A 27,235-nucleotide genomic window follows, 5' to 3' on the forward strand; every position below is an offset into this window, starting at 1 on the left:
GCTATGTTTAAGTTGTATAGTATATATTATTAAGTATATAAGACACTTTATGACCAAATTAAACCAAGCGGCAGTTACGAGGACAGTTGTAATAAGTTACGTGAAAAGTCGTCAGTTGACGGGGTCACAATTGCCGTAACACCGGTTTGATTCACCCAGACCACCGTGTATTCTTGTTAGAAAGCAACGGTAACAGGGTCTCTAAGCATTTTTTTCCCGCCTCCCGCTGTCGTACAGAAAGCAAGCACAGTAATTCACTTATCCATTGAATTAGATATGTGTACATTAGTTAAAAGTGAATACGTGTCACAATAAATAAAAAAAAGAATACCTCGATTCCAGTCCGCCATGTTGACGTCACGATCTGCTGTGAACAAATTGTGAGAGGACCACTCAGGGTTGCCAGGTCTGTGTGACAGAACCAGCCCAATGGCCAATAAAACCAGCCCAAAAACCAGCCCAATATCAGAACTCAAAATATGCCCGTGCCAAACCATATACACTGCTTTTAAAGTCCAACAGCATTGCTATCATTGCCAAATGTATTGTAAGATCTACAAAGTAACACCAAATGTTTAGTATGCCAGCATTAAAAGCAGTTTTCCCTAAACAGTTATTTCACCTAGGTCCTAAAATGGCCTTGTAGACAGTATGTGTATGTGGGCGTGTCCCATGCCCATGTGTGGACGTGCTGATCTGGAGTCAGTTTGGTAGGATTTGGGTATAAATAAATTATTTCATTTAAAATATGGATTTTTATTGAAAGATATTCATGTAATTTGCATGCAAAATAGGTCTACCCGAACCAGCGGACAAAAAATTCAACCCGCAGCAACACTTCAAAAGTAGCCCAATTCATGGGAAAACCTGACCTGGCAACACTGGGACCACTCCTCCCCTTCCACAGAGTCGCGGGCCTGGAAACGCACAAACACACTCATTGAAGTGTAGGGCGTGTTGTGGCGTAACACTTGTTTCGCCTAAAAGTCCTCTCTTCTGCAGGTTCTGTTGCATTCATGATATTAATTTACAAATATGAAGTGACAACGTTTTAAAAGAAATAAGCAACGCCCTGAGCCCCATCTCAGAGCACACTTTGAACGGATTCAAATTAAATATATATTTACTTTATCTGTTTTTTCCCACACTTTGAATGGATTTATATTAAATATACGCACAATTAATGTGACTTATTACACTTTGATTGTATTTAAATTAAACGGACGCACACTTTGATTGTATTTAAATTAAATACATGCACTCTTTATCTAACTTTTCACACTTTAAATGGATTTAAATTAAATATACGCACAATGTATGTGGCTTATTACACTTCAGATGGATTTAAATTAAATATGCACACTTTATCTTGCTTTTCACACTTTAAATGGATTTAAATTAAATATATGCACACTTTATCTTGCTTTTCACACTTTAAATGGATTTAAATTAAATGTATGAACACTTTATCTTGCTTTTCACACTTTAAATGGATTTAAATTAAATATATGCACAATTTGTGTGGCTTTTCACACTTGAACAGATTTAAATTAAATGGACCCAAACCGCTGGACATGCGATAGGTACGATACAATATTTTCTTGGGTATAATTAAAACAATGTTTTTCGAAAAAAATAATACACCATTTCTTTCTCAATTGTTCTAGTATTTAATATGTTTCTCTTCTTTTTAATAATCTGCTAATTAACTCCACATAACTATGTAACTGCTATGTCATTTCCGGTCTTCTGGCGGTTGTTCGTGACGTTCTTTCGTAACTCCGTGCTTTCCATACAGGAAACCCCGTTAGATTTTAAAGCCCAAAGTAACCCCGGAACCTAATTGACTGTCGCTGCGCATCTCGACAAGAATATAACGGTATGCAGAAACTTTTACATATAATTTCTTTTTTCAGGTGAATTTAATAAAGTAATAAGTGTCGTTTAGAGAACTAGTCAACTGATTTTACTGAGACAAGTTTTTATCACAACTGAAGGTATCTAGCGGTCGTTATCTAACGTCAACCATTAGCTAACGTAAAAAAACAAACAGCCGTTAGTCATGACACGGACTTCGTTGGTGGAGTGTTTGATGAATAAATTACTTTATAACACGTAATTCCTCGTCAAGCAACCTACAGTGATAACATAATATAACTATTACATAGTAATAACTATTACATATCACGTTTGTAACGTAGGAATTAACATAACGTTGGTGGCAGATTTCAAACGGTCCTAATATAACTGGCGGCTCTTCCGGTTCAACCCGTTTCTCACCGTCATGCGCCACCGCGGACTGCCCGCCTCACGCGACGGCAGCTTTTTAAAAACGTTACCGATTACAAATAACGTAAATTAGTTGCTGACTCGTTTCCCGCCGCAGAGCTACCGTTTATTTGTAGGGGGTTACGGTTTAGGAAGCGACCGTGTTAACTGGCGACTTTGAACCAACGCGTCCGTTGTTGTCGCAGTTACAGACAGCCGTTGGAAATGGACAGAGAACACGTATAAATGTCCTCGTGAACATCGCTATGTTTAAGTTGTATAGTATATATTATTAAGTATATAAGACACTTTATGACCAAATTAAACCAAGCGGCAGTTACGAGGACAGCTTGTAATAAGTTACGTGAAAAGTCGTCAGTTGACGGGGTCGTCAATTAAGCCGTAACACCGGTTTGATTCACCCAGACCACCGTGTATTCTTGTTAGAAAGCAACGGTAACAGGGTCTCTAAGCATTTTTTTCCCGCCTCCCGCTGTCGTACAGAAAGCAAGCACAGTAATTCACTCATCCATTGAATTAGATATGTGTACATTAGTTAAAAGTGAATACGTGTCACAATAAATAAAAAAAAGAATACCTCGATTCCAGTCCGCCATGTTGACGTCACGATCTGCTGTGAACAAATTGTGAGAGGACCACTCAGGGTTGCCAGGTCTGTGTGACAGAACCAGCCCAATGTGTCAAAACCAGCCCAAAAACCAGCCCAATATCAGAACTCAAAATATGCCCGTGCCAAACCATATACACTGCTTTTAAAGTCCAACAGCATTGCTATCATTGCCAAATGTATTGTAAGATCTACAAAGTAACACCAAATGTTTAGTATGCCAGCATTAAAAGCAGTTTTCCCTAAACAGTTATTTCACCTAGGTCCTAAAATTGCCTTGTAGACAGTATGTGTATGTGGGCGTGTCCCATGCCCATGTGTGGACGTGCTGATCTGGAGTCAGTTTGGTAGGATTTGGGTATAAATAAATTATTTCATTTAAAATATGGATTTTTATTGAAAGATATTCATGTAATTTGCATGCAAAATAGGTCTACCCGAACCAGCGGACAAAAAATTCAACCCGCGGCAACACTTCAAAAGTAGCCCAATTCCGCGGGAAAACCGCGGACCTGGCAACACTGGGACCACTCCTCCCCCCTTGGACCAGCGCTCAAAACTTCTTCTTTTGTGGTTTTGTGTGTGTTGCGATTGGTAAAAGCCTAGCGTCGCCACCATTGTCACCACCTGCTGGACGGGGGTTGGATATGCAGAAGAATAAGGAAAACCACCAAAAATATAAACTAAATTCTCTCTTTTATGGCCGTTGCTCTTAAGTAAAGAACTAGAAGAGTGGTTGCTTTCTTTGATGTCTTTCCTATCACATTGCCCAATTAAATATTGTGGAATCAATTGCTCCAAATACTATTTCCCTTCTTTCTTTGTCATATCTGTTATCTGTTAACGCAGTACAGTGATTCTTAGAAGGGTAACGAACATCTCTTTCCTCCATATCCCACCAATGCCTTCATGTTTTTGAATACTGTAAAGAGCTCTCCCTGTGCCACTTAAGTCCCAGTATTTCTGCCACGTTTTGCTCTTCCAGACAACTTTCATTATTTTATTGTATAGTATCTGTGTTAATAGTACTTAATAAAATCCCCAATAATGTGGTTTGACTTGATACATTTTATAATATCCAGCCTGCACAACAACTTTTTAGACCAAGTTATTAATATTCCATTTCTCAATCCAAACAAGCATGGTAGCTTTTTTACTTTCTTACATATTTCCCTGCCTGATTTGTATGATCCAGGAAGCAAATAAGCACACTTTTGTGAATGAAACATGTGCAATAATGTGCAATATCATTTTGAATAATTGGAAAATTAAGATTATCATTGTAAAGGCCTAATGAATGATCTAATGTTTTAATGTTGGTGCATGGCACACACGTTGAACAAAAGGGTTGGTCTGTAAGTCTTGGTTTTGTTGTGTAATAACAATATAAAGTGGTAAATGGAAGTTTTCCTCAAACAGGAGATAGGAGAGTTATAGGCCTCGTCTACGTCTGTATATAGATACTTTGTGAAACTAATGTGTACATATGGGCACATAAATCTGATCTAGATATATTGAGTCTTTTAAAACCCCTCGTGTGTAAATTGAATGTAATCATGAACCCCTGACACAAAGTCATGACCTTGGTGACCGGCGCCATCGTTCCCCTTGAGGTTGTTATTTTGTTGTTATTTGTGATCCCAGAGGTCTCTGAAATGACACAACCCTTCTTTCTCACTCCAGTCATAGAGTCCCTGTAAGGCCACATCTGCACCCGACCACTGAGTCTGTTTTTCGGGAGGCCTCCGTCGAGGCCTAGAGGAAGGAGGCATGGGCAACAACTTTGTTCGGTGGTGCAACCACGGCCGGGACGCCGAGGCCATTATCAAGGCCGAGTTCGGCTGCTCGCTGAAGGAGCTATGCACCCTCATGGAGCTGAGAGGACAAGTAGCTATCAACAAGATCACCACCAGTTTTGGAGGCGTGGCCGGACTGTGCAGCAGACTGAGAACCTCACCTGTCCAAGGTAAATATGTGAAGAACTCGGCCAATCAGCGTCAAGATGTCTTCAGCGTTTGGGGTTTAGTGTTAGCTTGAATGTTATCCCGCTACATCTACTGCTGTCACGCTGCACGGTGTATCGATAGTAACAACCTATCTGTATGTTTAAAACGATGTGATTTAGCATATTTTTAGTGTCGATACTTCATTAAAAGAGCCATCAGAGCGCACGCGCTGCTCCGTGTCAAGCTGTCTGCGCTCACAGCGAGAGAATTAAGTGACGGAATTTTTGAGTCTTCGGCTTTAAAAATAAAAATACAAAAAGATGCCAGAAGTGAAATGTTTCAGTTCTTTGTCTCCAATGCAGACAGTCTGTAAAGTGATGTAACTCTACAGCTGCTCATCCTGATGAACTCTGTATCATCTGGTCAGAGACTAAAGGGCTCATAGTGGATAATCAATGTATGATGGCACCATGTAGTTTCATTCATATCTGGCTGTAGGCTAATACGAATATTACTGCCAGGCACGTGCACAGATAGAGCCCTAGTGGTGCTCGAGCACCAGCCCTTTTGCCCTGGATGAGAAAAGGACCATTTTTGCTGGAGACACATTTTTTTCATTCTTCAGTATTTAAGAATAAAAGTTGCTCTCTGTCATCAATTCCCCACAAATGTGTTTTAATATCCGACGGGGCATTTATTTGAGTTCTTGTGAGAATTTCGCCCCAACATGCTCCGCGACGCTCACGAGCCCCCCCCCCCCTCCTCCCCCAGCGCCCCTCCCTCCTCCTCCTCCACTTGGTGCTCGCACAGTGCTCCTCACGCCACCAAACGGGTGCACCTCCTTCTCTGACCAGCAGCATCAGACCAAGAGGTCATGACGGTGTTTGTCCCCTGACGTTGTTTTATGATAAATCAACCACAACATTAGCGCTGCTGAAAACATGAAGTCACTAGTGGTCCGACGTTTCCTAAAAAAAATGAACAAACAAAAACTCACGAAATCCGTGATTTCAAAGCCTTGTCCAGCTGTTTACTGGCGTCATGTTTAATGGAGAGAGAGAGAGAGAGAGAGCATTTTCTTTGTGTTGTATAAATGCCGTTTAGACAATTTCGAAAGTATTTTGAAAGTATGTTTATAAATGTCTCGAGAATTCACAGCTAGAAAATAGCAGCTAGACTATTCTAACTATGCTATCTCTCGGTGTCATGCTATCCTTGTGCCTCGTTGTTTTATGTGTTATCTCTTTGTTTGCTCTGTTCCAGTCTTACAACGATCAATCTTGTAGAAAACGAACAACACGGCTCAGCTAATATACATTTTAATTAACAGTAAAGTAACAACACAAGTGATTCAAACTAGTTTCCAGTCTTCATCACTTTCAACAACACCTTTTTGCCGCTTCTGTATTTCTTCTTGGCTGTTGATGTCTATCAGTATCGCTCATTTTGAAAATGAGGTCAGAGGGCAAGACGGATCCGAATCAGACCGGCGAGGAGGGCGATAGTGGCTGGCATGACGACCCATTCGCCAATCAGAACACTTGTACTGTTGTTGCCATATAATAATTCATCTTTATTCATAAGGAACATGTAAGATAGCGGTCTAATCCCGCCCAGAGGAAACGCAGGTCGAGGACAGCATCATCAGTGTATTGCTGCTTATGCTTCAACTCTGTCAGAATTTTTTTTTGGCAATGGGTTTCCTTTTTTTTGGTTTGAGCACCTGTCCCCCAAAATGTCTGTGCACGTGCCTGATTACTGCCATTTATTTAGTGTTGAAAAAGTTGGTAAAAAGTGAACCATACAGATGTTTTATTTATTACTATTATAGATAAATATACCAGTATCGTATTTATGGTATCATGTTGTTTTTATGGTCTCCCCCCCCCCCCCCCCCTATCCTTCTCACCTTTTTCACCCCTGACTCGTTTTCATGCCTGGTCTTTCACTAGCGATGGTCTGGTTCAATGTGGAACTGAAATATGATGGCATTAAATATTTTAGTTACCAACGTTACTAAAAGTCAACTGAACATAATATCTCTAAAAGTGATGGTTATGAGGTCATGATGAAAGACATTTGAACAGATGTTTAGTGAGGATCAGAAGTAAACTACCTGAATCATCCCATGCAAATACTATTCAGGCCTTTTTCAAACATATAATAATTAGAGAAATGCTGTTTCCTTTTACATTAGTCCCATGATGCTTTGCGGTGATCTGACGCTGGTGCAGACTGAATTCATGAGGGGAAAAGAAAGTGATCTTCTCCAAACTAAAAGATGGAGCTTGAAGGGGGGGGGTTGGTGCCAGCGGGAGTGTGCTCACCAGTGGCGTCCCTAGGCTAAAAAACATCCGGGGCTTTAGCCCCGAATGTTAATTTAAAAACAAAAACAAACAAAATTTGGCACAAAAGTGGTTAACACCTCCAGGTCGCACGTGACGTCATTCACCCAAAGCAGCGGAGTCAGACTGGCAGCAGGCGCACGTAACAGCAAGCTGCTGTCTGAGAGTGTTTCTATGTCTACACATTTCGCTGCTTCACTCTTCTGGGCTAAGCCCAGCGCCGCGGCTCCCATAACACACATCGCTCTGCCGTGATAAGCGCCGACACATCCGCACACACAGGTGAGCACACTCTCACTAGAAAAACTCACTAGCACCCCCCCCCTCCCGTCGACAATGCTCGCCGTGGGCTAAGCCCCAGATGTATCCAAATCCTAGAGACGCGCCTGGTGCTCACCACGTAGAGACAGAAATGACAAGCTGCTGTGAAGATACGATCAATAACAGACGGCTGTTTAGTTTGTTTAATAAAAGAACAAAGACGTGCTCTTTAAGAAAAGGGACCTTAAATTACTTCTGCTGTAATCTGGCGCTATAGAGACAATTACAGGGTGGCGGGCGGAGATTTCAGGGGGGCGGGCCGCCACCCTGATCGAATGGTGGGGGAAACACTGCTGTGCAACCCACAAGCCTATGTGAGAGATTCCTGAAAGTATCTGTCCACCACAGGGCAACAGGCTAACCACATGTTCCATCGGTCCTGGCTGGTGTTGCATCGTGTACAGAAGGAGGAAAGACACTTTCCATATTTGCGTGACCATTTTAGACACATTCCTGCAAAGCAGAGCCTGATTTGTGATCGTTGAAACTGCCTCCACGAAGTACAAGAGAAAGAGAATTGGTCGGTACAACCCGATTATTTGACTCGAGTTCATCTTCAAGTGATGCGTCCGTGTGTCAATGATGGCACTCATAACTTCCAATGATAATCCTCAGAGTTTAAAACATGGGAAGAGGTTCATTTTAAGCATGATTTAGGATCAAAAGACGTGAGGTCACACAGACAATTTGTACTTCTCCAGGGATCCGAGCAGGACGCGTCTCTGATGCTGTGTGTGTCTGCAGGTTTAGATGGAAACTCTGAGGACATCGACAGGAGGAGACAGGTGTTTGGGTCCAACGTCATCCCTCTGAAAAAAGCCAAAACCTTTCTGGAGCTGGTGTGGGAAGCCCTGCAGGACCCCACGCTCATCATCCTGGAGGTGGTGGCCATCATTTCACTCGACGTGTCTTTCTACAACCCGCCCGATGTTGAAAGAATCAGTGAGTTCACACATTTTAAACTGTCACCCAGTTTGTCCAAGTGAGCAGGAACCTACCTTTTCAGTCTCAGAACACACACACGCATCCACACTCAACATACATCCCGTCACACTGTCGACCTGCGTTCAGTGTGCCGCTCGGCAGCCGGCAACAGGGAGATGAAGGCCGGCTGGATCGAAGGCGCCGCCATCCTGCTGTCGGTGGTCTGCATGGTTCTGGTGACGGCCTTCAACGACTGGAGCAAGAAGAAGCAGTTCCGCGGCCTCCAGAGCCACATCGAGCAGGAGCAGAAGTTCAGCGTGGTCCGAGGGGGCCAGGTGCTCCAGGTCAAAGTGTCGGGGCTCGTGGTCGGGGACATCGCTCAAGTCAAGTACGGTGAGGCACCCAGAGCAGGTGTGGTGGATACGGTGGTTGATTAGAGCTGAATGCGGCGGAGGCATAATCTCGTTGTTTTATTTTATTCATATCTTTAGTTTAAATAAAAAAGGGTTTTGAAGACACACATTTTATTTCTAAAAGTAAGATATCAAAAGAAGTGTTTAGGTATCAGAACTGAAGTTCTGGTCCCAGAGTGATGCAATAAACATCAGATCTGATCCACCTGCAGCCTTTAGCTCGTCTTCAGTTTGAAGTTCACGACTGAAAATCTTCAAATGTTATTGAGCGAGTTGTATTTCTAAATGCTCTCAGGCTACTGTATGATCTTCAAATGTTATTATTGTCCTGACCAGCGGTGATCATCACACGGCCCACGCTCCCGTTTATAAACCAGACCATTTAGGTCTCAACATCTTTCTTTCAAAATGTACCCTGTTCTTCTCTCCCGCCACTCGTCATGTGACCGACCCCATGTGATGCAGCATCATGACCTGTGTGTGTGAGCGGGTGTTCCCTGTGTTCCAGGTGACCTCCTCCCCGCCGACGGAGTCCTCATCCAGAGCAACGACCTGAAGATTGACGAGAGCCCCATGAACGGAAAGTCTGACCACGTCAAGAAGGCCGTGGACAGTGACCCTGTGTTGCTGTCAGGTGACTCTCTCTCTGGGGGGGGAGGGGGGGGGGGGCTATTCACAAATCATACGGGTTTCAGACTTGCAACAGGTGCCCTGTGTCGAGAAAAACCCACCCAGTAAGATGAGAGTAGAGACGATGGGACATGTAAAGACACGCAGTCTCAGTGAAGGCTGGTTTCACCTTCTATACGTCATCATAAGAGACCCACTCAAACCCACTGGGAGAACTCCTGCAGTGGGTAACGTCTCTCTCTCTCTCTCTCTCTGTCTCTCTCTCCCTCTCTGTCTCCCCCTCTCTCTCTCTTTCTCCCTCTCTCTCTCTCTTCCTCTCTCTTTCTCTCTCTCTCTCAGGTACCCATGTGATGGAGGGCTCAGGCAAGATGCTGGTCACCGCGGTCGGTGAGAACTCTCAGTCTGGGATCATCTTCAAGCTGCTGGCTGCTGGTAAGGACGGCGGCGCTGATGCTGAGGAGAAGGCCAAGAAAGCCAAGAAGAAGGAGAAGGAGAAGAAAAAGAAGAAAGACAAGAAGGGCAAGAAAAATAAGTTGAGGGTATCAAAGGGATTCATAGCAGGAGGCTGCTGCCCTTCATGGCGTCACACTTCAGATACTCTTCTGTTGTGAAGAAGACATGAACCTGTATTGATCCCCACAGTCCAGATGTATTGAGACAGTAAACACCGAATAACTAGAACGGGGCATGTAGTCCCTGCAGCGACCACCAGGCTGCAGCTGCACCGGGTGGAACCATGACGGGAAGACTTGATTTCTGTCTATGTTGCCCTGCAATACGTGTGTAAGCGCGATGATTTCATCCTCCATCGCTTTATAGCTCTGGCCATGTGGTGTGTCCCGCACACTGACATCATCATCATCATCATCATCATCATCATCCTCAGGTCCTGCTGGGTGACTGTTCGGCCCTAGAGACCTGTCGTTTACCACAGACAGACATCCAAGCACAGACTTTTACATCTAATTGTTTTTAACGGCTTATTGGATCATATATCACAATCAGCACTTCCTCCGTGTTCATCTGTTCTGATGAGTTACAAGATGGAAGCTCCTGATGATGCGATGAGGGGTTCAGCCACTCACTTGTTCAGCGGCTGTTTGCGTCTTCCTGCACACGTTTCATCTCAGAGTCGACCACGCTCTCCTTTTCCTGGGAAGCTGTTTGTACCGAAACGTCTGCAGAAGCAATTCTTTCAACCAATCGCCCGTTTAATAACCCGTACAGATATAGTTGTGCGCCACTCGAAGTCTCATCGTTTTGCCGACTCTGCGTTCTTCCGCAGGAGCGAACCTGGTGCAGAACTTCAACGAGGACGGACAGCCGGAGAAGAAGAGGGAGAAGTCGGTCCTCCAGGGGAAGCTGACCAAAATGGCCATGCAGATCGGCAAAGCGGGTACTATCAGACGAGAGGGAGTGCAGGTGTCCTCGAAGAAGGCTTCATCACTCACTCTCAGTCCTCCTCAACATCAGGTCCCTGAACGCCTCTGTCCCTCTCTGTCTCCAGGTCGGTTGATGTCCTTGCACACCATCAACATCCTCATCGCTCGCTTTGTCATCGGCATTTTCTGGATGCAGCACGTGCTCTGGAGCTCCGAGTTGGCGCCCGTCTACGTGCATTTCCTCAAGTTCTTCATCCTCGGCGTGACGGTGCTGGTGGCGGCCGTGCCTGTAGGTCTCCCTCTGGCCGTCACCATCTCCCTGGCCTACTCTGTGAAGGTCTGTTGTTTTCTAGATGGTTCTGTAAAAACACGACGTCTCATGAAATGTGGAAGAACTGTTCAAGTTTTTGAAAAGTTTTGGATATGTGCCATATTCACATGTTCATTCACGCTGAGTTTTAAATAATGAACATGCTTATAAAAGAAACAACACTCTAAATATAAAGCCTGCGTACGCTCTTTCACACTCACAGCACACATTTTTCCGCGCTGCAAGTGAACGCACCGTAACTGAAAAGACATAAATGTTTTATTCTTTTTATCTAAACTATTGTCTCTCATTCATTTGTGTCATTTAAGGTTATTTACTGTATGCTTTGTAATTCTCTTTGTTAGTTTAAATGCCACATGTTATCACTTTATTATGTTTACACCGAGATTTCACAAAATGGAAAATTGTTTTAAAGTCCTGGACACCCATTGGTCGACATGTGTCACCTGGTTCTGATGTAATTTTTGGTCACTGCACAGAAAATGATGAAGGACAACAACCTGGTGCGTCACCTGGACGCCTGCGAGACGATGGGCAACGCCACGACTATCTGCTCCGACAAGACGGGCACGCTCACCATGAACCGCATGACGGTGGTGCAGGCCTACATCGCGGGCCACTTCTACCGCCGGCTGCTGGAGCCGGGCGAGGTGGCCGCCGCGAACCTGGACCTGCTGGTCCACGGCATCGGGGTCAACTGCGCCTACACCACCAAGATTATGGTGAGCTCTAAAAACAGCCGTCCGGTCGGTGTGAAGAGCGACTCAGGACTCATGTGATCACCGCACAGAGCGCACGACGTGCATCCTTTCTTTCAATCGTCAGTTTATCTGGATTGATGGATTTGATGTGCTTAACTTTGAACAAGCGGGCAGAAAATCCCCCACGGGGACGGGGCCTCCCATCAGTCAGGGGAAGCTGTTGAAGATCCAACATGTGGAGAGGCTGATTAGTCTTCACCTTCCTCTGCTCCCCGCAGCCTCCGGAGAAGGAGAGCGGGCTGGCTCGCCAGGTGGGAAACAAGACGGAATGTGCCTTACTGGGATTGTGCCTCAGCCTGCACCGAGACTACCAGACCATCCGCAACCAGTTCCCAGAGGAGAGCCTGTTCAAGGTCTACACCTTCAACTCCACCAGGAAGTCCATGAGCACCGTGCTGAAGAACCAGGACGGCAGCTACCGCATGTACAGCAAGGGCGCCTCCGAGCTCCTGCTCAGGAAGTAGGTCCCCCACCCCACACACACACACGGCCGCCGGTTAGATGATGATCACGTGACTCTTGCTCCCCGTGTGGATCCAGGTGCTGTATGATCCTGTCCAGCAGCGGCCACGCCCAACGCTTTACGCCCCGGGACCGGGACGACCTGGTGAGGACTGTGATTGAGCCGATGGCGTCGGAGGGGCTGCGCACCATCTGCCTCGCCTACAGAGACTTCAGCGCCGCCGACGGAGAGCCCGACTGGGAGGACGAGGCCGACATCCTCACCGGCCTCACCTGCATCGCCGTGGTGGGCATCGAGGACCCTGTGCGCCCCGAGGTACGTCAGCCAATCACAGTGAAGCAACGACTCACATGTTGTGTTCAGGCTCTTTAGTCCCCGAGACCCGAAGGGGGTCGTTTGAGTTTTGTTAACGTTAAATGGCATTTAGAAAACGTATCTAAAAATGTTTTTATAAAATCCCAAATGCGCTGAAGGATCTAAAGAAATCCTAAAATATGCAATAGAGCATAATATACGAAGAGTCAGAAACCTTCATCACAAACTGGACGAAGACGGCTGTAAAAGGTCGTCGTCTAAAGTAAAAATAAAGTCTACGCCCCTTTGATGCTGGCGCTACCACAGAATGTGAGGCCTTCATTTCCCACAATGCAACTGGCACACTGGGGGTTGGTGTCGTACTCCTCGCATCGGCAGACTTCAGACTGCATTTTAAAAACACGTGAAGAAGAAGAAGAACTTTGATTCATCAAGATGCCGATTTACACCTTAAGAAGTTGTTTATTTTAACGGCCTGTAAGTTATTCAAGTGCCTCAGAGGTCATCCAGAGACGTTGAACACGTTGGTCTTCTGTGGTTCTCGTCAGGTACCGGACGCCATCAGACGCTGCCAGCAGGCCGGAATCACCATCCGCATGGTGACCGGAGACAACATCTCCACCGCCCGAGCCATCGCCACCAAATGTGGCATCATCTGCCCGGGAGGCGACTTCCTGTGCATGGAGGGCAACGAGTTCAACCAGCGGATCCGCAACGAGCTCGGAGAGGTCGGACATGTTTGTGTTTGTTAACCGTGATGAAGGAGCTGCTGAGTCTCTGAGCAGCTTCAAGTGAACATCTCTCTCTCCCTCTCCCTCTCTCTCTCTCTCCCTCTCTCCCCCTCTCTCTCCCTTTCTCCCTCTCTCTCTCTCTCTCCCTCTCTCTCTCTCTCTTTTTCTCTCTCCCTCTCCCTCTCTCCCCCTCTCTCTCTCTCAGATCGAGCAGGAGCGTATTGATCTGATTTGGCCGAAGCTGAGAGTCCTTGCCAGATCCTCTCCCACGGACAAATACACTCTGGTGAAAGGTGAGCCGTGTTGAGTCAAGAGGGCGAAGCGGACTGGTGGACGGACTCGGTCCCCCGGCCCTCTTCGACCTCCCCACTCAGACACAAACACAAACCATATTTCCCGCCTTTCTTGGGGCTTCTGGTTGGGACACATCTTTTTTTTCTTTTTTATATATATATTCAGGTATATATATATTTATATATATATATATATTAGGGCTGTCAATCGATTAAAAAAAATTAACTAATTAATCGCACATTTAGAAATTCATTAATCGCGATTAAACGTTTTTTTCTTTCTTTTTAAAGACAAAACTTCCCACAGAGCTGTGTTTTCAAAGAGGCTCCTACCTATAAAGTGCAGCGAGGTATTTAATATTGTGGATGATAAATTGTTTCTTCAGTGAAACATCCAGATTAGTTTAAAAAATGAAGTATATCTGACACCCCATTGGTCCTGTCATCTTTAACATTGAACAGCAGCAGAACCAGTGGCCTTGGTAACTGACTGACATTCAAATATGTCACGTTAACCCTCTGGAGGCTGGGGGCATTTTATACATTTTACAAAAAAATTTAAATTCACCTTTTAAAGGCGTTTTCATATGACACATACCCACGTGTTCTACATCAAACATTCCAGAACAATCTCAGCTCTATTCAATGAGGCTCAGTTGTCCTCGCGCCGTGTTCTCTGGTTCTCTGACTGACAGGCTGCTAATGAGCCTCACCTGTGTGGTGGGAGGTCCTTTGTGATTTACTGAGTGTTCATTGGTTGTTTTTTTCGCAAAATGTTGACAGACAAACGGATTGACAAATCACGTTGAAGGTTTCGTGTGACGAGTTCTTTCCGCGCCGCGTCACCCAACACGTCGCCCCTCTGTTCCTCTGTGTATCAGAGGGGGAGACGGGAGGAAGGAGCGGAGGAGGAAACCCGACTGATTCATACACGAGTTTAAACTGATTTCTGCTCCTTATTTTCGCGGAGAAATAATTGTTTTAAAAACGGAAACAGTGTTAAACCGTACTGCCGCGGTTTGACACTCAGAGGAGTGTAAAAACTTCAACGAACACCGGAAGTAAACAAAGTTGCGTTAATTGCGTTAAAATATTTTAGTGCGTTAACGCGGCCAAATTAAACGCATAGATTAACGCGTTAACGCTGACAGCCCTAATATATATATATATATATATATATATACCATTATTTACATGGTCACATCTTCATCTTTCTCCATGAGTGTGTCTCAGCTGTGTGTGTGTGTGTGTGTGTGTGCGTGTCGCCCTCTCAGGTATCATCGACAGCACGGTGCTGGAGAAGCGGCAGGTAGTCGCTGTCACCGGAGACGGAACGAACGACGGCCCCGCCCTCAAGAAGGCGGACGTCGGCTTCGCCATGGTAACCATTCACGAGATTTAGAAAACCATAGGATTAGTAATAAATGTTTAAATAAATTCCATTGAACCGATCAAAAAGACAAACGGTGGGAACCTGAGTAACGTCGTCTTCTGTGTGAGGAGCTTCTACGTGACCACAGGCTGTCACTCAGAACCCAGAGTCCAGAACCCCCGTGTGGACCGGCCCCGGTCTAAACCCAGTCTAACTGCCAGCTTCACGTCCCCCTCGTGTCCTGCAGGGCATCGCCGGGACGGACGTGGCAAAGGAGGCGTCGGACATCATCCTGACGGACGACAACTTCAGCAGCATCGTGAAGGCCGTGATGTGGGGCCGCAACGTCTACGACAGCATCTCCAAGTTCCTCCAGTTCCAGCTCACCGTCAACGTGGTCGCCGGCATCGTGGCCTTCACCGGGGCGTGCATCACGCAGGTCGGGGAACACCACACCCTGTGTCCTCACACCGACGCGCCGCGTTGACGCTGACCACCGGTGTGTGTGTGTGTGTGTGTGTGTGTGTGCTCCCAGGACTCTCCTCTCAAAGCTGTGCAGATGCTGTGGGTCAACCTCATCATGGCCACCTTGGCGTCGCTGGCTCTGGCCACCGAGCCGCCCACCGAGGCGCTGCTGCTCCGCGAGCCGTACGGGCGCGAGAAGCCGCTCATCTCCCGCACGATGATGAAGAACATCCTGGGCCACGCCGTCTACCAGCTGACCGTCATCTTCACCCTGCTGTTCGCGGGTCAGTGAACGCACCACAGACTCACGAAGAAATCCCCTTGAAAGCCCCTTAATTGGGACTTTCTAATTAATCGTTATTTCATTATTCATGACATTTGGAGGTGAAATCATGGACGTATTGATTCCTGCACCTGCTCAGTGCTCTGTGGCTCCTCCCCCTTTCACAGGCGAGACGATTTTTAAAATCGACAGCGGCCGCTGCGCCCCCCTCCACGCGCCGCCCTCCGTGCACTACACCATCGTGTTCAACGTGTTCGTCCTGATGCAGATCTTTAACGAGATCAACGCCCGCAAGATCCACGGCGAGAGGAACGTGTTCGAGGGCATCCACCAGAACCCCATCTTCTGCTCCATCCTCGTGGGCACCTTCGTCCTGCAGGTAGGAGGTCGTCACTCGGTCAGCTCGACAGGGAGGGGCTCCCTGGATGATGGCGTCTCTCTCTCCCTCCCTCCTCCTCTAGATCTTCATCGTGGAGTTTGGTGGTGCACCATTCAGCTGCGTGCCGCTGAGCCTGAAGCACTGGCTGTGGTGCCTCCTCCTAGGTGTTGGCAGCCTGCTGTGGGGACAGGTGAGACGTTGTGTTGATAGCAGACAGGTGACGATGGGGGATAAAGGTTTCCAGCAGGACGGTCCGCATCTTAAAGACCCTTGATTGATCCTCTTTGGTCCCCCTAGCAACCTGCTGAAGCTCCGCCCCCTTCGTGGGGCTTCCATGACGTCATACATCCTTCCTTTTCAGGCTGCAGCTTGTTCATTACATCACACCCACTGTCCCACTGCAGGACAATATATTTATAGAAATATTAACCAAATGAAATGATAATAAAAAGATTTATATCCTTAATTTTACCCTCAAGGGAGTTTTTTATTTTTTATTTGTGAGATTTTCATCTCATAATGTTTCATATAAAAATATAAATAATTATTGTGAAATTCTTTTTCATAACTTTCCAAGAAAAAAGTCCAGAATATTACAAGAATAACGAGGTAATATTTTAAATTTGAAGAAACGTTGAAGGTCATAATTGTACAAGTAGAACACAGAATTCTAAATGTCCAAAGAAAAATAGTTAATAATTAAACATAATGTGATGATCATTTTACAAGAAAGGAAATTGGAAGAAAGTGGCCAACATGTGTGGGGGGGATTTTACCAGAAAACAGAATTGTGAACAACAAAGTCGGTTTGACATAAAACAGGAAACAAGTGAAGATGTTTAATGAGCTTCATTCAGCCGCGTGTCATCGTGAATACAGCATCGGCCCCCCCTCCAGGTGGTGTCCAGCATCCCCACCAGATGGTTCAAGGTCCTGAACACGGCGGGTCACGGCCGGCGCCAGGAGATCCCCGAGGTGAACACGGCGGGTCACGGCCGGCGCCAGTAGGAGCTGGAGAGGAGACAGTTGCTGTTGCGCCGCATCGTGGACTTGGCCCCCGAGATCCCCCTCACGGACGATTGGTGATATCCAATTAATCATTTCAGATCTATGTGAAATGTCCAGCAGTTGAACCAATTTTTCAGAATTGGAGAAGAGTGGGGAGTGTTTATATGGAGTCCATAACGGAGGGGGCTAGGTTTGTGTGGTAAGGTTGTAGCTGGGGAAGATTTTTTGAGTAATGTGTGTAATAATGGGTCCAGGATGGGGTCAACAATTGTTATACTTTGAGAGACAGGAATGTCATTTTGGGTGGGAGGGGGGTACCACACTTTACGGTTTGTATTTAAATGGAGGCAGCCTGTTTTAAGTACATTAGGAAGAAGTTGCAGCCGGGAACTAACTGGACTTTTCTGATGGAGAAGAGGGATTATGAAAACAGGAGTGTTTATTTGTGAGCGGGAGATGTGGGCAGAGGAAGATGAGGGCATTTTAGTTTGACCATCTAATTTAGATCCACAATAGCTGTAACATCCACTTCCGTTTGGCCAGCATCATTAGAACGGTGGAGAAGTTTTCATTTTACTTTTTGATTTGAGTAATGTTGCGTTCCTTCCATTTTTATCAGACTACTGCCCCCCTCAGGACGACTGTTAGAGAATATGTTGTCTCGTGGGACTCTTATCTAAATGTCAACTGTAATTGTTCCAAAACTGTGTTTAGCGTCACTGATTTGAGCTGTAATATCACTTATATTCAGGCCGCAGAATAACGAGCGGCGCAAAAGAACATGTTCAACGACAGCGTGTTGAGTTCCTTCTTCCTGTAACTTTAGTTCACTCTCGTGTGCTCAGCTTTTAACAGGTGAGGCTGTTTGCTCAGCACTTCAGTCCGGATTTAATTGGAGAAAATAATACAAAGTATGATAGGAGAGGCAAACATATTGGTCTTTAATAGAGGATTTTTATCTTCCTTACCAAAAAGCCTTAATATAAATGTCAATTCGCTAAAGAAATAAATTTGGCTTGCCCCTCGACCAATGATGTCGCTGCGTTAATAAATGTCACCATCTTGTCCTTCAGCCTTGCATCACTAGTTCTCGTCTATCCTTGTTTCCCCGCAGATTGGAGTGAGCGATGTGTTGGATCCGGTTGTTTTTGTGTGTGAAGCGTCTCGCCTCTTTAATAAGACCAAATAAACACATGACTAACACCCTTGACTCATGTTCTACCGCAAGGTGAAACCAAAACACACAACTTCTATCACTTCTGTCAACTTCCAGCATGATTTGTCTCGAAGATGGACGAGATAAGATAAGATGGCTCGGCCACAAAACTTAAGATGAATATTGTCATGGCTTTTTTGAGACGTTTGGGCTCTCCGGAGATTAATTCATAAATAACTGCAGACGAAGCGTCGGTATCATATACCTTACTAAATTTCAACAAACAGAATTTCCCATTTTAGTGTTTCGCTTTCCTGATTTTATTATGTTGTTTGTGAATTTGTTTTCTAAGAGTATGTACCCGGTCAGCTTTTCTCATCTCCATCTTCTGCCCTGAAATCTGAAGACCACATGTTCACACTGCAGCCGGAGACTGCTTTTTTTGGGGGGGGGGGGTTGCTAAAGATGAATGCGCTGAAGAAAAGTTTGTCAGTAATAACTTATGAGATGTTACTCCTTATGTTCTGAACTCTGCTCTCTCAGTGTCTGTCATTTAATTTCTTTTCCTCTCTGAAAAAAAAGTGATTTAAAATCCTGAAAACCACATCTAGTTTATAAAAAGCAAAAATAGGTCATTCGTTTGTCCAATTTGTTTTCAAATGTTGATTAAAAACTGAATTTACATGATGTCTTTGTCCTTCATGCTTCTTCTCGTTTCGCGCTCTGTAATTCATCCAGTGAGACCAAGTCCTGTGCTCAATGATGTCCAAACGATGGAGCTATTTTACAGACACAAAAAGAACCCCATTAGCTTAAAATATATATTGAATGAATATGTTGCTGCCATATTTCAAGGACTACACATTAGTTTACTTGGGAGGAAATATACAATTATTGTATAAAATCACATTTTAATCTTTCGGGGGTGCTGCAGAGGAGTCGTCAAATGATCCCACAATGGCAAATAGTGCATTTAACCAAATGAATAGCTTAGAATGCCATAAACATGTCAGAAAATCATAGAAAGTGAGCCATAACAATGTCGGAGCAAAAAATGACAACATTCTACTTTTTCAGGTCATGTATTTGATAGTAATTTTCATAATTCTAGATTCTGCACCATTGTTTGGACAAAACAAGACATTATTTAACTTTTTTATCAACCGAATTCTGAATGTTCATAATGTTAATAGGGAATACTTAATGTGTCATGGAAACTTAACAATGTTGTGTATGTAGTCTGAAGAGGTTAATAGGATTTTTTATACACATGGACATTTTTAACATAGAAACCATTTTAGGAATGATACAGTATAAAACACTTAAAAAATAACATGGCAGCGACACCTTTCCATTTCAATTTAGCTGTTTTGTGCAAATATCCATTTTCTTTTCATTTCCAAGGTTGTTTTGATTGTGTGCAACATGGTTCAACTTGAAACAAATGCAACCCGGATGACTTTGTCTGTTTTTGCTTGGTTGGACTGGTGCCAATATCTTTTACTTTAGATTTTGAATGCTCGGGTTTCACCTCCATATTTATACCGTGGTGTTACGATCTGTACTTGTAGAGTCTTGATCCATAGAAATATGGATATGTTGATTGGATTTTGTATCATTAATCTGAATCTGCACAGTAACAGATAGTTATATCATAATAGTGGAGTTTAAATGTTGAATTAACAATCTTTATTTTTCATCACCGTTAACGTGATCTGTAATGACTGCCAGCAGGTTTTTGAATATAAAAACGTTTTATTACATATACACCATTCAAATAAAACTCTGAACAACCCATTCACACACCGTCGATAGGCAGACTCTCCAGTTTGATAAACATCAATAAACTGGCACAGACAAAAGTAAGGCACTTTTTAAGTTGTCATAAATAAATGACAACTTAAAAAGGCACAAGGTATAACAATGTGTGTGTGTATATATATGTATATATGTAAATGTATAAATATATATATATATATACACTACCGTTCAAAAGTATCTAACCAGCATGTTTTTTGTTGTTTTTGATTCAACTGCTGAGGTTTTGAGTCATCCATCTCTGATGGTGGTCAAGGAAATTTCATTTGAGGCGTTTATTATTCGTCAGGATCAACAACAAAGGCACTACTCTATGACAAATACATAGTTAATATGAAAACAGAACTTTTAGGTGGTTTTCTCAACACATAATCAGACAAACCAAAACCATCTGCAAAGAGATAAGCAACAACTGCTGATTCATATCTGGATCAAAAGTTAAATGCACTGCATTTTATTTTGTTTAAATAAGACATATTATCATATAACTTATTTGAAAACAAAGGAAAGTTCTTGGCAGACTCTTTAAAAATGTTAAATGCAGATTCTCCCAGTAGGGGCGAGATCCCCCTAGCGACGCTGGCACTCAGTGGCACCTCAGTGGCAAGTCTGTGGCAAGTGCCGCTCGGTGCCAGTACTCAGCGACAACTCACTGGCACCTCACTGGCAACTCACTGGCACCTCACTGGCACCTCACTGGCAACTCACTGGCACCTCACTGGCACCTCACTGGCAACTCACTGGCACCTCACTGGCAAGTCTGTGGCAAGTGCCACAGACTTGCATAGATAATGTATTTTTTTAGACTTACTTAAAATATGCAATACGATATTGCTGTACAATACTGCTGTACTATATTGAATATTGTTTTGCCACTGCTACGCTTCACTTCGTAATATATAACACTTATATACCATGATATGTATAATGTACCCGCCTTTCTTTAATAATAAAAATATATAATTATTTTTTTACCATGTCATACTGTTATACCTCCATGAAATTCTCCTTTGAGGAGATGCCACTGTTAGTCTAAAGTTTAAGCACTGGCACTCAGTGACACTTGCCGGCACTGCCATCAGTTGCCAGCAGTTGCCAGCAGTTGCCAGCAGATGCCACTACTAGTCAAAAGTGCCACTACTAGTTAAAAGTGCCACTACTAGTTAAAGTGCCACTACTATCAAAAGTGCCAGCAGACGGAGGGTCGGCCGCGTGACGAGTCTGCGACGATTTAGTGACAAGCTTCACTGAAGTGCCCGGACAGCGGAAGAAATCACTTTCATGATCACAGAATGGAGGAGCTGCGGTTTAGCTAGATAGATAGATAGCTAAAATAGCTAGATACACAGATGGATGTGTGTATATATATATAAAAGACACTAATTAATATATATATATATATATTAATCAGTGTCTTTGTAGACACTTACTGACAATATGCAATAAGATAGTGCTGTACATTACTGCTGTACTATATTTAATATTGTTTGCTACTACTACGTTTCACTTGTAACCTATTACACGTATATACCATGATATTGTAACGCCTCCGACGTCATGGCACTGACGACACGGGGACGGGACGAGGTTATTAATCATCCCTTTATTGGGCATCCACCAACAGACAGCGTGTTCCTCTCAGCTTAGCAGGTCGAGTCAACAACAACGGTTCCCGTCAACCACCCTTAACTCCTGTTTTCCGACAGGTTAACCCGCCTCCCTCTACTCCGCCAATCACAGGCACGCCCTCGACCAGCAAGCACGGTGCCACACTGTGATTGACAGCCACTTCACAGGGTCGCTACAATATATTACGAAGTGAAACGTAGTAGAAGCAAAACAATATTAAATATAGTACAGCAGTAATGTACAGCACTATCGCATATTGTAAGTAAGTGTCTACAGAAAGACACTATATATATATATATATATATCCATCTGTGTATCTAGCTATTTTAGCTATCTATCTATCTATCTATCTATCTATCTAGCTAAACCGCAGCTCCTCCATTCTGTGATCATGAAAGTGATTTCTTCCGCTGTCCGGGCACTTCAGTGAAGCTTGTCACTAAATCGCCGCAGACTCGTCACTGCGGCCGACCCTCCGGCCTGCTGGCACTTTTGACTAGTAGTGGCACTTTTAACCAGTAGTGGCACTTTTAACTAGTAGTGGCACTTTTGACTAGTAGTGGCATCTGCTGGCAACTGCTGGCAACTGCTGGCAACTGATGGCAAGTGCCGCAAGTGTCACTGAGTGCCAGTGCTTAAACTTTAGACTAACAGTGGCATCTCCTCAAAGGAGAATTTCATGGAGGTATAACAGTATGACATGGTAAAAAAAGTAATTATATATTTTTATTATTAAAGAAAGGCGGTACATTATACATATCATGGTATATAAGTGTTATATATTACGAAGTGAAACGTAGTAGTAGCAAAACAATATTCAATATAGTACAGCAGTATTGTACAGCAATATCGTATTGCATATTTTAAGTAAGTCTAAAAAAATACATTATCTATGCAAGTCTGTGGCACTTGCCACAGACTTGCCAGTGAGGTGCCAGTGAGGTGCCAGTGAGGTGCCAGTGAGGTGCCAGTGAGTTGCCAGTGAGGTGCCAGTGAGGTGCCAGTGAGTTGCCAGTGAGGTGCCAGTGAGTTGTCGGTGCCAGTGATTGCACTCGCCCTCTCTCGATTCTCCTCTGCTAGAAATAACACTGAGTTATTGAAGGGGATTTAACAAACATTACAAAACTAAAGTCAGGCTAGTTTATTGAATATGTAGGCCTACAAAAGTTAGTGAAGAAAATATAATGAATTGGTCTCCAGACAATAGAATAAAAAAACCGACTGTTGCATATTTAGAGCCACTTGTCGGCAGCTTCGCGCCTCACTTCCCGGTCGCAGTGATTTAACGATTCACTTGAAAACTTATAAAAGTCAATCCGACAAATTGCATGTGAGTAGATAATGTTGAAGTGCGTGAGAACTAAATCTACGAAGTTTTTTTCTTGCCCGTCTCGCTGGTTTCGGTTTTACTGACCACACAACGCCCACCAGAGGGTCTATCTGCGGTCTACTTCCCGCGGACTGACACGCACTTCACCACTTACCTGGACCACCACTGTCGCACCGAGGGGTATCTCTTTCACCCGGGGCCATACACTCGACATGAATGTTCATTAAATTGAACACAACTATGTTTATTTATTTATTGTTTCGAGGAAGAGCGACCGCTGCCCCTCTCGACTTTTTTTTTTTAAAAAATTTTTAAAAAAAAAAAAACCCCCCCTTTTTTAAAAAAAATTTTTTTTTTTTTTAAATTTTCCTAAATTTTTTTGGGGGCCCCCCCTTTCCCCAAAAAATTGGGTTTTTTTTTTTTTTGGGGGCCCTTTTTAAGGGCCCTCTAAAAAACCCCCAACTTTTTAAAAGGGGAAAAAAAAAAAAAAAAGGGGGGGTTCCCGGGGAAAATTTTTTAAAAAAAAAAAAAAAAAATTTTTTTTTTTTTAAAAAAAAAATTTTTTAAAATTTTTTTTAAAAAAAGGGGAAAAAAATTAAAAAAAAAATTTAATAAAAAAAATTTTAAAATTTTTTCCTTTTTTAAAAAAAAAAAATTTTTTTAAATTTTTTTTAAAAATTTTTGGGGGGGGGGGTTTTTTTAAAATTTTCCCCCAAGGGGGGGGTTTTTTTTTGGGGGGGGGGGGCCCCCCCGGGGGGGCCCCCCCAAAAAAAGGGGGGGGGGGTTTCCCCCAAAAAAAAAAAAAAGGGGGGGGGTTTTTTTGTTTTTTTTTTAAAAAAAAAAAAAAAGGGGGGGGGAAAAAAAAAAAGGGAATTTTAAAAACCCCGGGGGGCCCGGCCCCCCCCCCGGGGATTTAACAATTTTAAAAAAATTTAAAAAATTCCAAAAAACCTTAAGTAGAAAAAAAAAAGAAAAATTTAAAGTTTTTTGTTTTTTTTTTTTAAAAAAAAAAAAATTTTTTTGGGTTTTTTTTAAAAACACCCCCCCTTTTTAAAACCCCTTCCCCCCCCCCCCCCTTTTTAAAAATTTTTTTTTTCCCCCCTTTTTTTTTTTTAAAAGGGCCCCCCCCCCCTTTTCCCCCCCCCGGGGGGCCCTTTTAAAAAAATTTTTAATTTTTTAAAAAGGGGGGAACTTTTTTTTTTTCCCCCCCCCCCGGGGGGGGGGTTTTGGGGGGGTTTTTTGGGGGGTTTTTTTCCCCCCCCCCCCCTTTTTGGGGAAACCCTTTTTAAAAAAAAAATTTTTTTTTTAAAAAAAACCGGGAAAAATTTTTAAATTTTTTTGGGAAAAAGGAAAAAAAAAAAATTTTAAAAAAAAGGGGGGTTTTTTTCCAAATTTTAAGTAAAAAAAATTTTTGGGGGGGGGGGGCCCTTTTTTTTAAAAATTCCAAACCCCCCCGGGGGGGGGTAAAACCCCCGGATTTTGGGGTCCTTTTTGGTTTTTGGTTGGGGCCCCAAAAAAGGGTTGGGGCGGGAAAAATTTTTCCCTTTTCCCGGGTTTTTTTAAAATTTTTTTTTTTTAAAAAAAAAAGGGCCCCTTGGCCGGGTTTCCCGGGGTTTTTTTAAAAAAAAATTTTTTTTTGTGAACAAAAAAAGGAAAAAAAAAAAATTTTTTTTTGGAAAAAAAAAAAAAAAACCCTTTTTTTAAAAATTTTTTGGGAAAAAAAAGGTTTAAAACCCTTCCAAAAAAGGGGTTTTTTTCCCCAAAGGTTTCCCGGGGGTTTTAAAATTTTTAAACTGAAAAAAATTTTTTTTTTTCCCCTTAAATTTTTCATTTTTTTAAAAAAAACCCAAAAAAACCTTGTTAAAAAATTTTTTTTTCCCCTTTTAAAATTTTTTTTGGGGGGGAAAATTGGGGGGGGCCCCCCCCCCCCGGGGGGGGGGTTTTTTTTGGTAAATTGGGTTTTTTTTTTTTTTTTAAAAACGGGTTTTAATTTTTGGGGGGTTTTGGGAAAAAAAACCCGGGTTGTTTCCGGATCGGGTTTTTTTCCCCCGGGGAAACCCTTTTTTAAAAGGGGGTTAACCTTTTTGGGGAAACCCCCCAAACCCCCCCCGGGTTTTTTGGGGTTTTTTGGGGGATCCCCCCCTTTTTGTTGGGGGGGGGGGCCCCCCCTTTTTTTTAAAAAATTCAAAACCCCCCCCAAAACCCAAAAAAAATTTTTTTTGCCCCTTTTTTGGGGAAAACCAACCCCCCTTTTTAAAATTTTAAAAAATTTTTTAAAAAAAAGGGGAAAAACCCCCAAAAAATTTTTTAAAAAAAGGGAAAAAATTTTTGAAAAAGGGAAATTAAAGGGGGAAAAAAAAACCCGGGAAAAACCCCTTTTTTGGGGAAAACCCAAAAAATTTTTTTAAAAAAACCCCCTTTTGGGGGGGTTTTTAAACCCCCCCCCCTTTAAAAACTTTCAAAAAAAAGGGGGGGGTTTTCCCCCCCCCCCTTTTTTTTGGGGGGAAAAAAATTTTCCCCCCCGGGGGGGGGGCCCCCCCAAAAAAAAATTTTTAAAAAAACCCTTTTAAAAAAACCCCAAAAATTTTAACCCCGGGGCCCCCCCCGGGGGGGTTTTTTTTTTCAAAAAACCCAAAAAAAAATTTTTTTTTCCCCCAAAAAAAAAAAAAAAAAGGGGGGTTTTTTCCCCTTTTTTTTTTGGGGCCCAGGGGGGGGTTTTTCCGTTTCCCCGGGTTTTTTTCCCCCCCCCCCCCCCCTTTTTTTTTAAAATTTAAAAAAACCCCCCCAACCCCCCCAAAACCCCCCCTTTAAAAAAGGGGGGCCCCCAAAGGGGCCAAAAACCCCCCTTTAAATTTTTTTGGGGGGGGGAAAAGGTAAATTTTTTTGGGGTTTTTTAAAAAATTTTTTTTTTTTTTAAAAAAAAAAAATTTTAAAAAAAATTAAAAACCCAAAAAAAGGGGTTTTTAAAGGCCCATTTTTTTTTTCCCCCAAAAAAAATTTAAGGGGCCCTTTGGGAAAAAAAAAAGGGGAAAAAATTTTTAAAAAAAAAAACAAAAAAAGGTTTTTCCGGGAAAAAAAGGGGCCCCCCCCCAAAAATTTAAAAAAAAAAAAAAATTTTTTTTTTTAAAAAAAGAACTTTGGGTTTTTAAAATTTAAAAAAAAAAAAATTTAAAAGGAAAATTTGGGAAAACCCTAATTGGAAAAAGGGGAATGGGGGGGAGGGGAAAAAAAAAAGGGGGGTTTTTCCCCCGGGGGGGGGGGAAAAAAAAAACCCCCAAAAAAATAAAAGGAAAAGGTTTTTTTTTTTAAATTTTTTTTTTTTTTTTTTAAAAATTTTTTTTTTTAAAAAAAAAAAAGGGGGGTTTAACCCCCCGGGGGGAAAAACCCCCCAAAAAAAAAAAAAAAAATTTGGGGCCCAAAAAGGAAACCAAAAAAACCCCAGAAAAAATTTTTGAAAAAAGGGAAAAAATTTTTTTAACGGTTTTTTGGGTTTTCCCTTTTGGTATTTTTTTGGGGGCGGTTTTTGTTCCCCCCTTTTTTTTTAAACCCTTAAAAAATTTTTTTTTTTTTTCCCCAAAAAAATTTTAAAAAAATTTTTAAACAAAAAAAAACCTTTTCCCCAATTAAAAAAAAAAAAAAAAAAAAAAAAAAAAAAATTTTCCCAAAAAATTTTTTTTTGGGGCCCCTTTTTTTTTTTTTTTGGGGGGGGCCCCCCCTTTTCCCACCCCCCCCAAAAAAAAAAAGCCCCCCCCCCCCCCCAAAAAAAAAAAAAAAGGGGGGTTCTTTTTTTTCCCCCTTTTTTTTTTCCCCTTCCCCCCTTTTTCCCCCCTTTCCCCCCCCCTTTTTTTTCCCCCCCCGGGTTTTCTTTCCCCATTTCCGGAAAAAAAACCCCCCCAAAAAATTTTTAAAAAATTTTTTAAAAATTTTTTTTTCCCCCCAATTTTAAAAGTTTTAAATTTTTTTTTTTTGGGGGGGCCCCCCTTTTTTTAAAATTTTTTTTAAAACCCGCCTTTCCTTTTTTTTTTTTTTAAAAAATTTTTTTTG

The 27,235-nt window shown here is 42.9% G+C and overlaps 1 protein-coding gene across 1 annotated transcript; it reads left to right on the forward strand.

Annotated features, from left to right (window-relative positions):
- Nucleotides 1–4,666: 4,666 nt before the first annotated feature.
- Nucleotides 4,667–19,101, forward strand: LOC130213251 (plasma membrane calcium-transporting ATPase 1-like). The gene is made up of 18 exons (XM_056444728.1): nucleotides 4,667–4,862; nucleotides 8,253–8,450; nucleotides 8,580–8,825; nucleotides 9,354–9,479; nucleotides 9,815–9,994; nucleotides 10,761–10,871; nucleotides 10,983–11,194; nucleotides 11,668–11,910; nucleotides 12,168–12,409; nucleotides 12,490–12,727; nucleotides 13,276–13,455; nucleotides 13,664–13,751; nucleotides 15,026–15,132; nucleotides 15,371–15,562; nucleotides 15,659–15,872; nucleotides 16,039–16,250; nucleotides 16,333–16,440; nucleotides 17,148–19,101. Exons 1-18 carry the CDS (start codon nucleotides 4,667–4,669, stop codon nucleotides 17,256–17,258), a joined length of 3,204 nt encoding a protein of 1,067 aa, XP_056300703.1. The 3' UTR covers nucleotides 17,259–19,101.
- Nucleotides 19,102–27,235: the final 8,134 nt, after the last annotated feature.

Source organism: Pseudoliparis swirei, chromosome 22, assembly GCF_029220125.1.
Source record: "Pseudoliparis swirei isolate HS2019 ecotype Mariana Trench chromosome 22, NWPU_hadal_v1, whole genome shotgun sequence".
Lineage (NCBI taxonomy): Eukaryota > Metazoa > Chordata > Actinopteri > Perciformes > Liparidae > Pseudoliparis > Pseudoliparis swirei.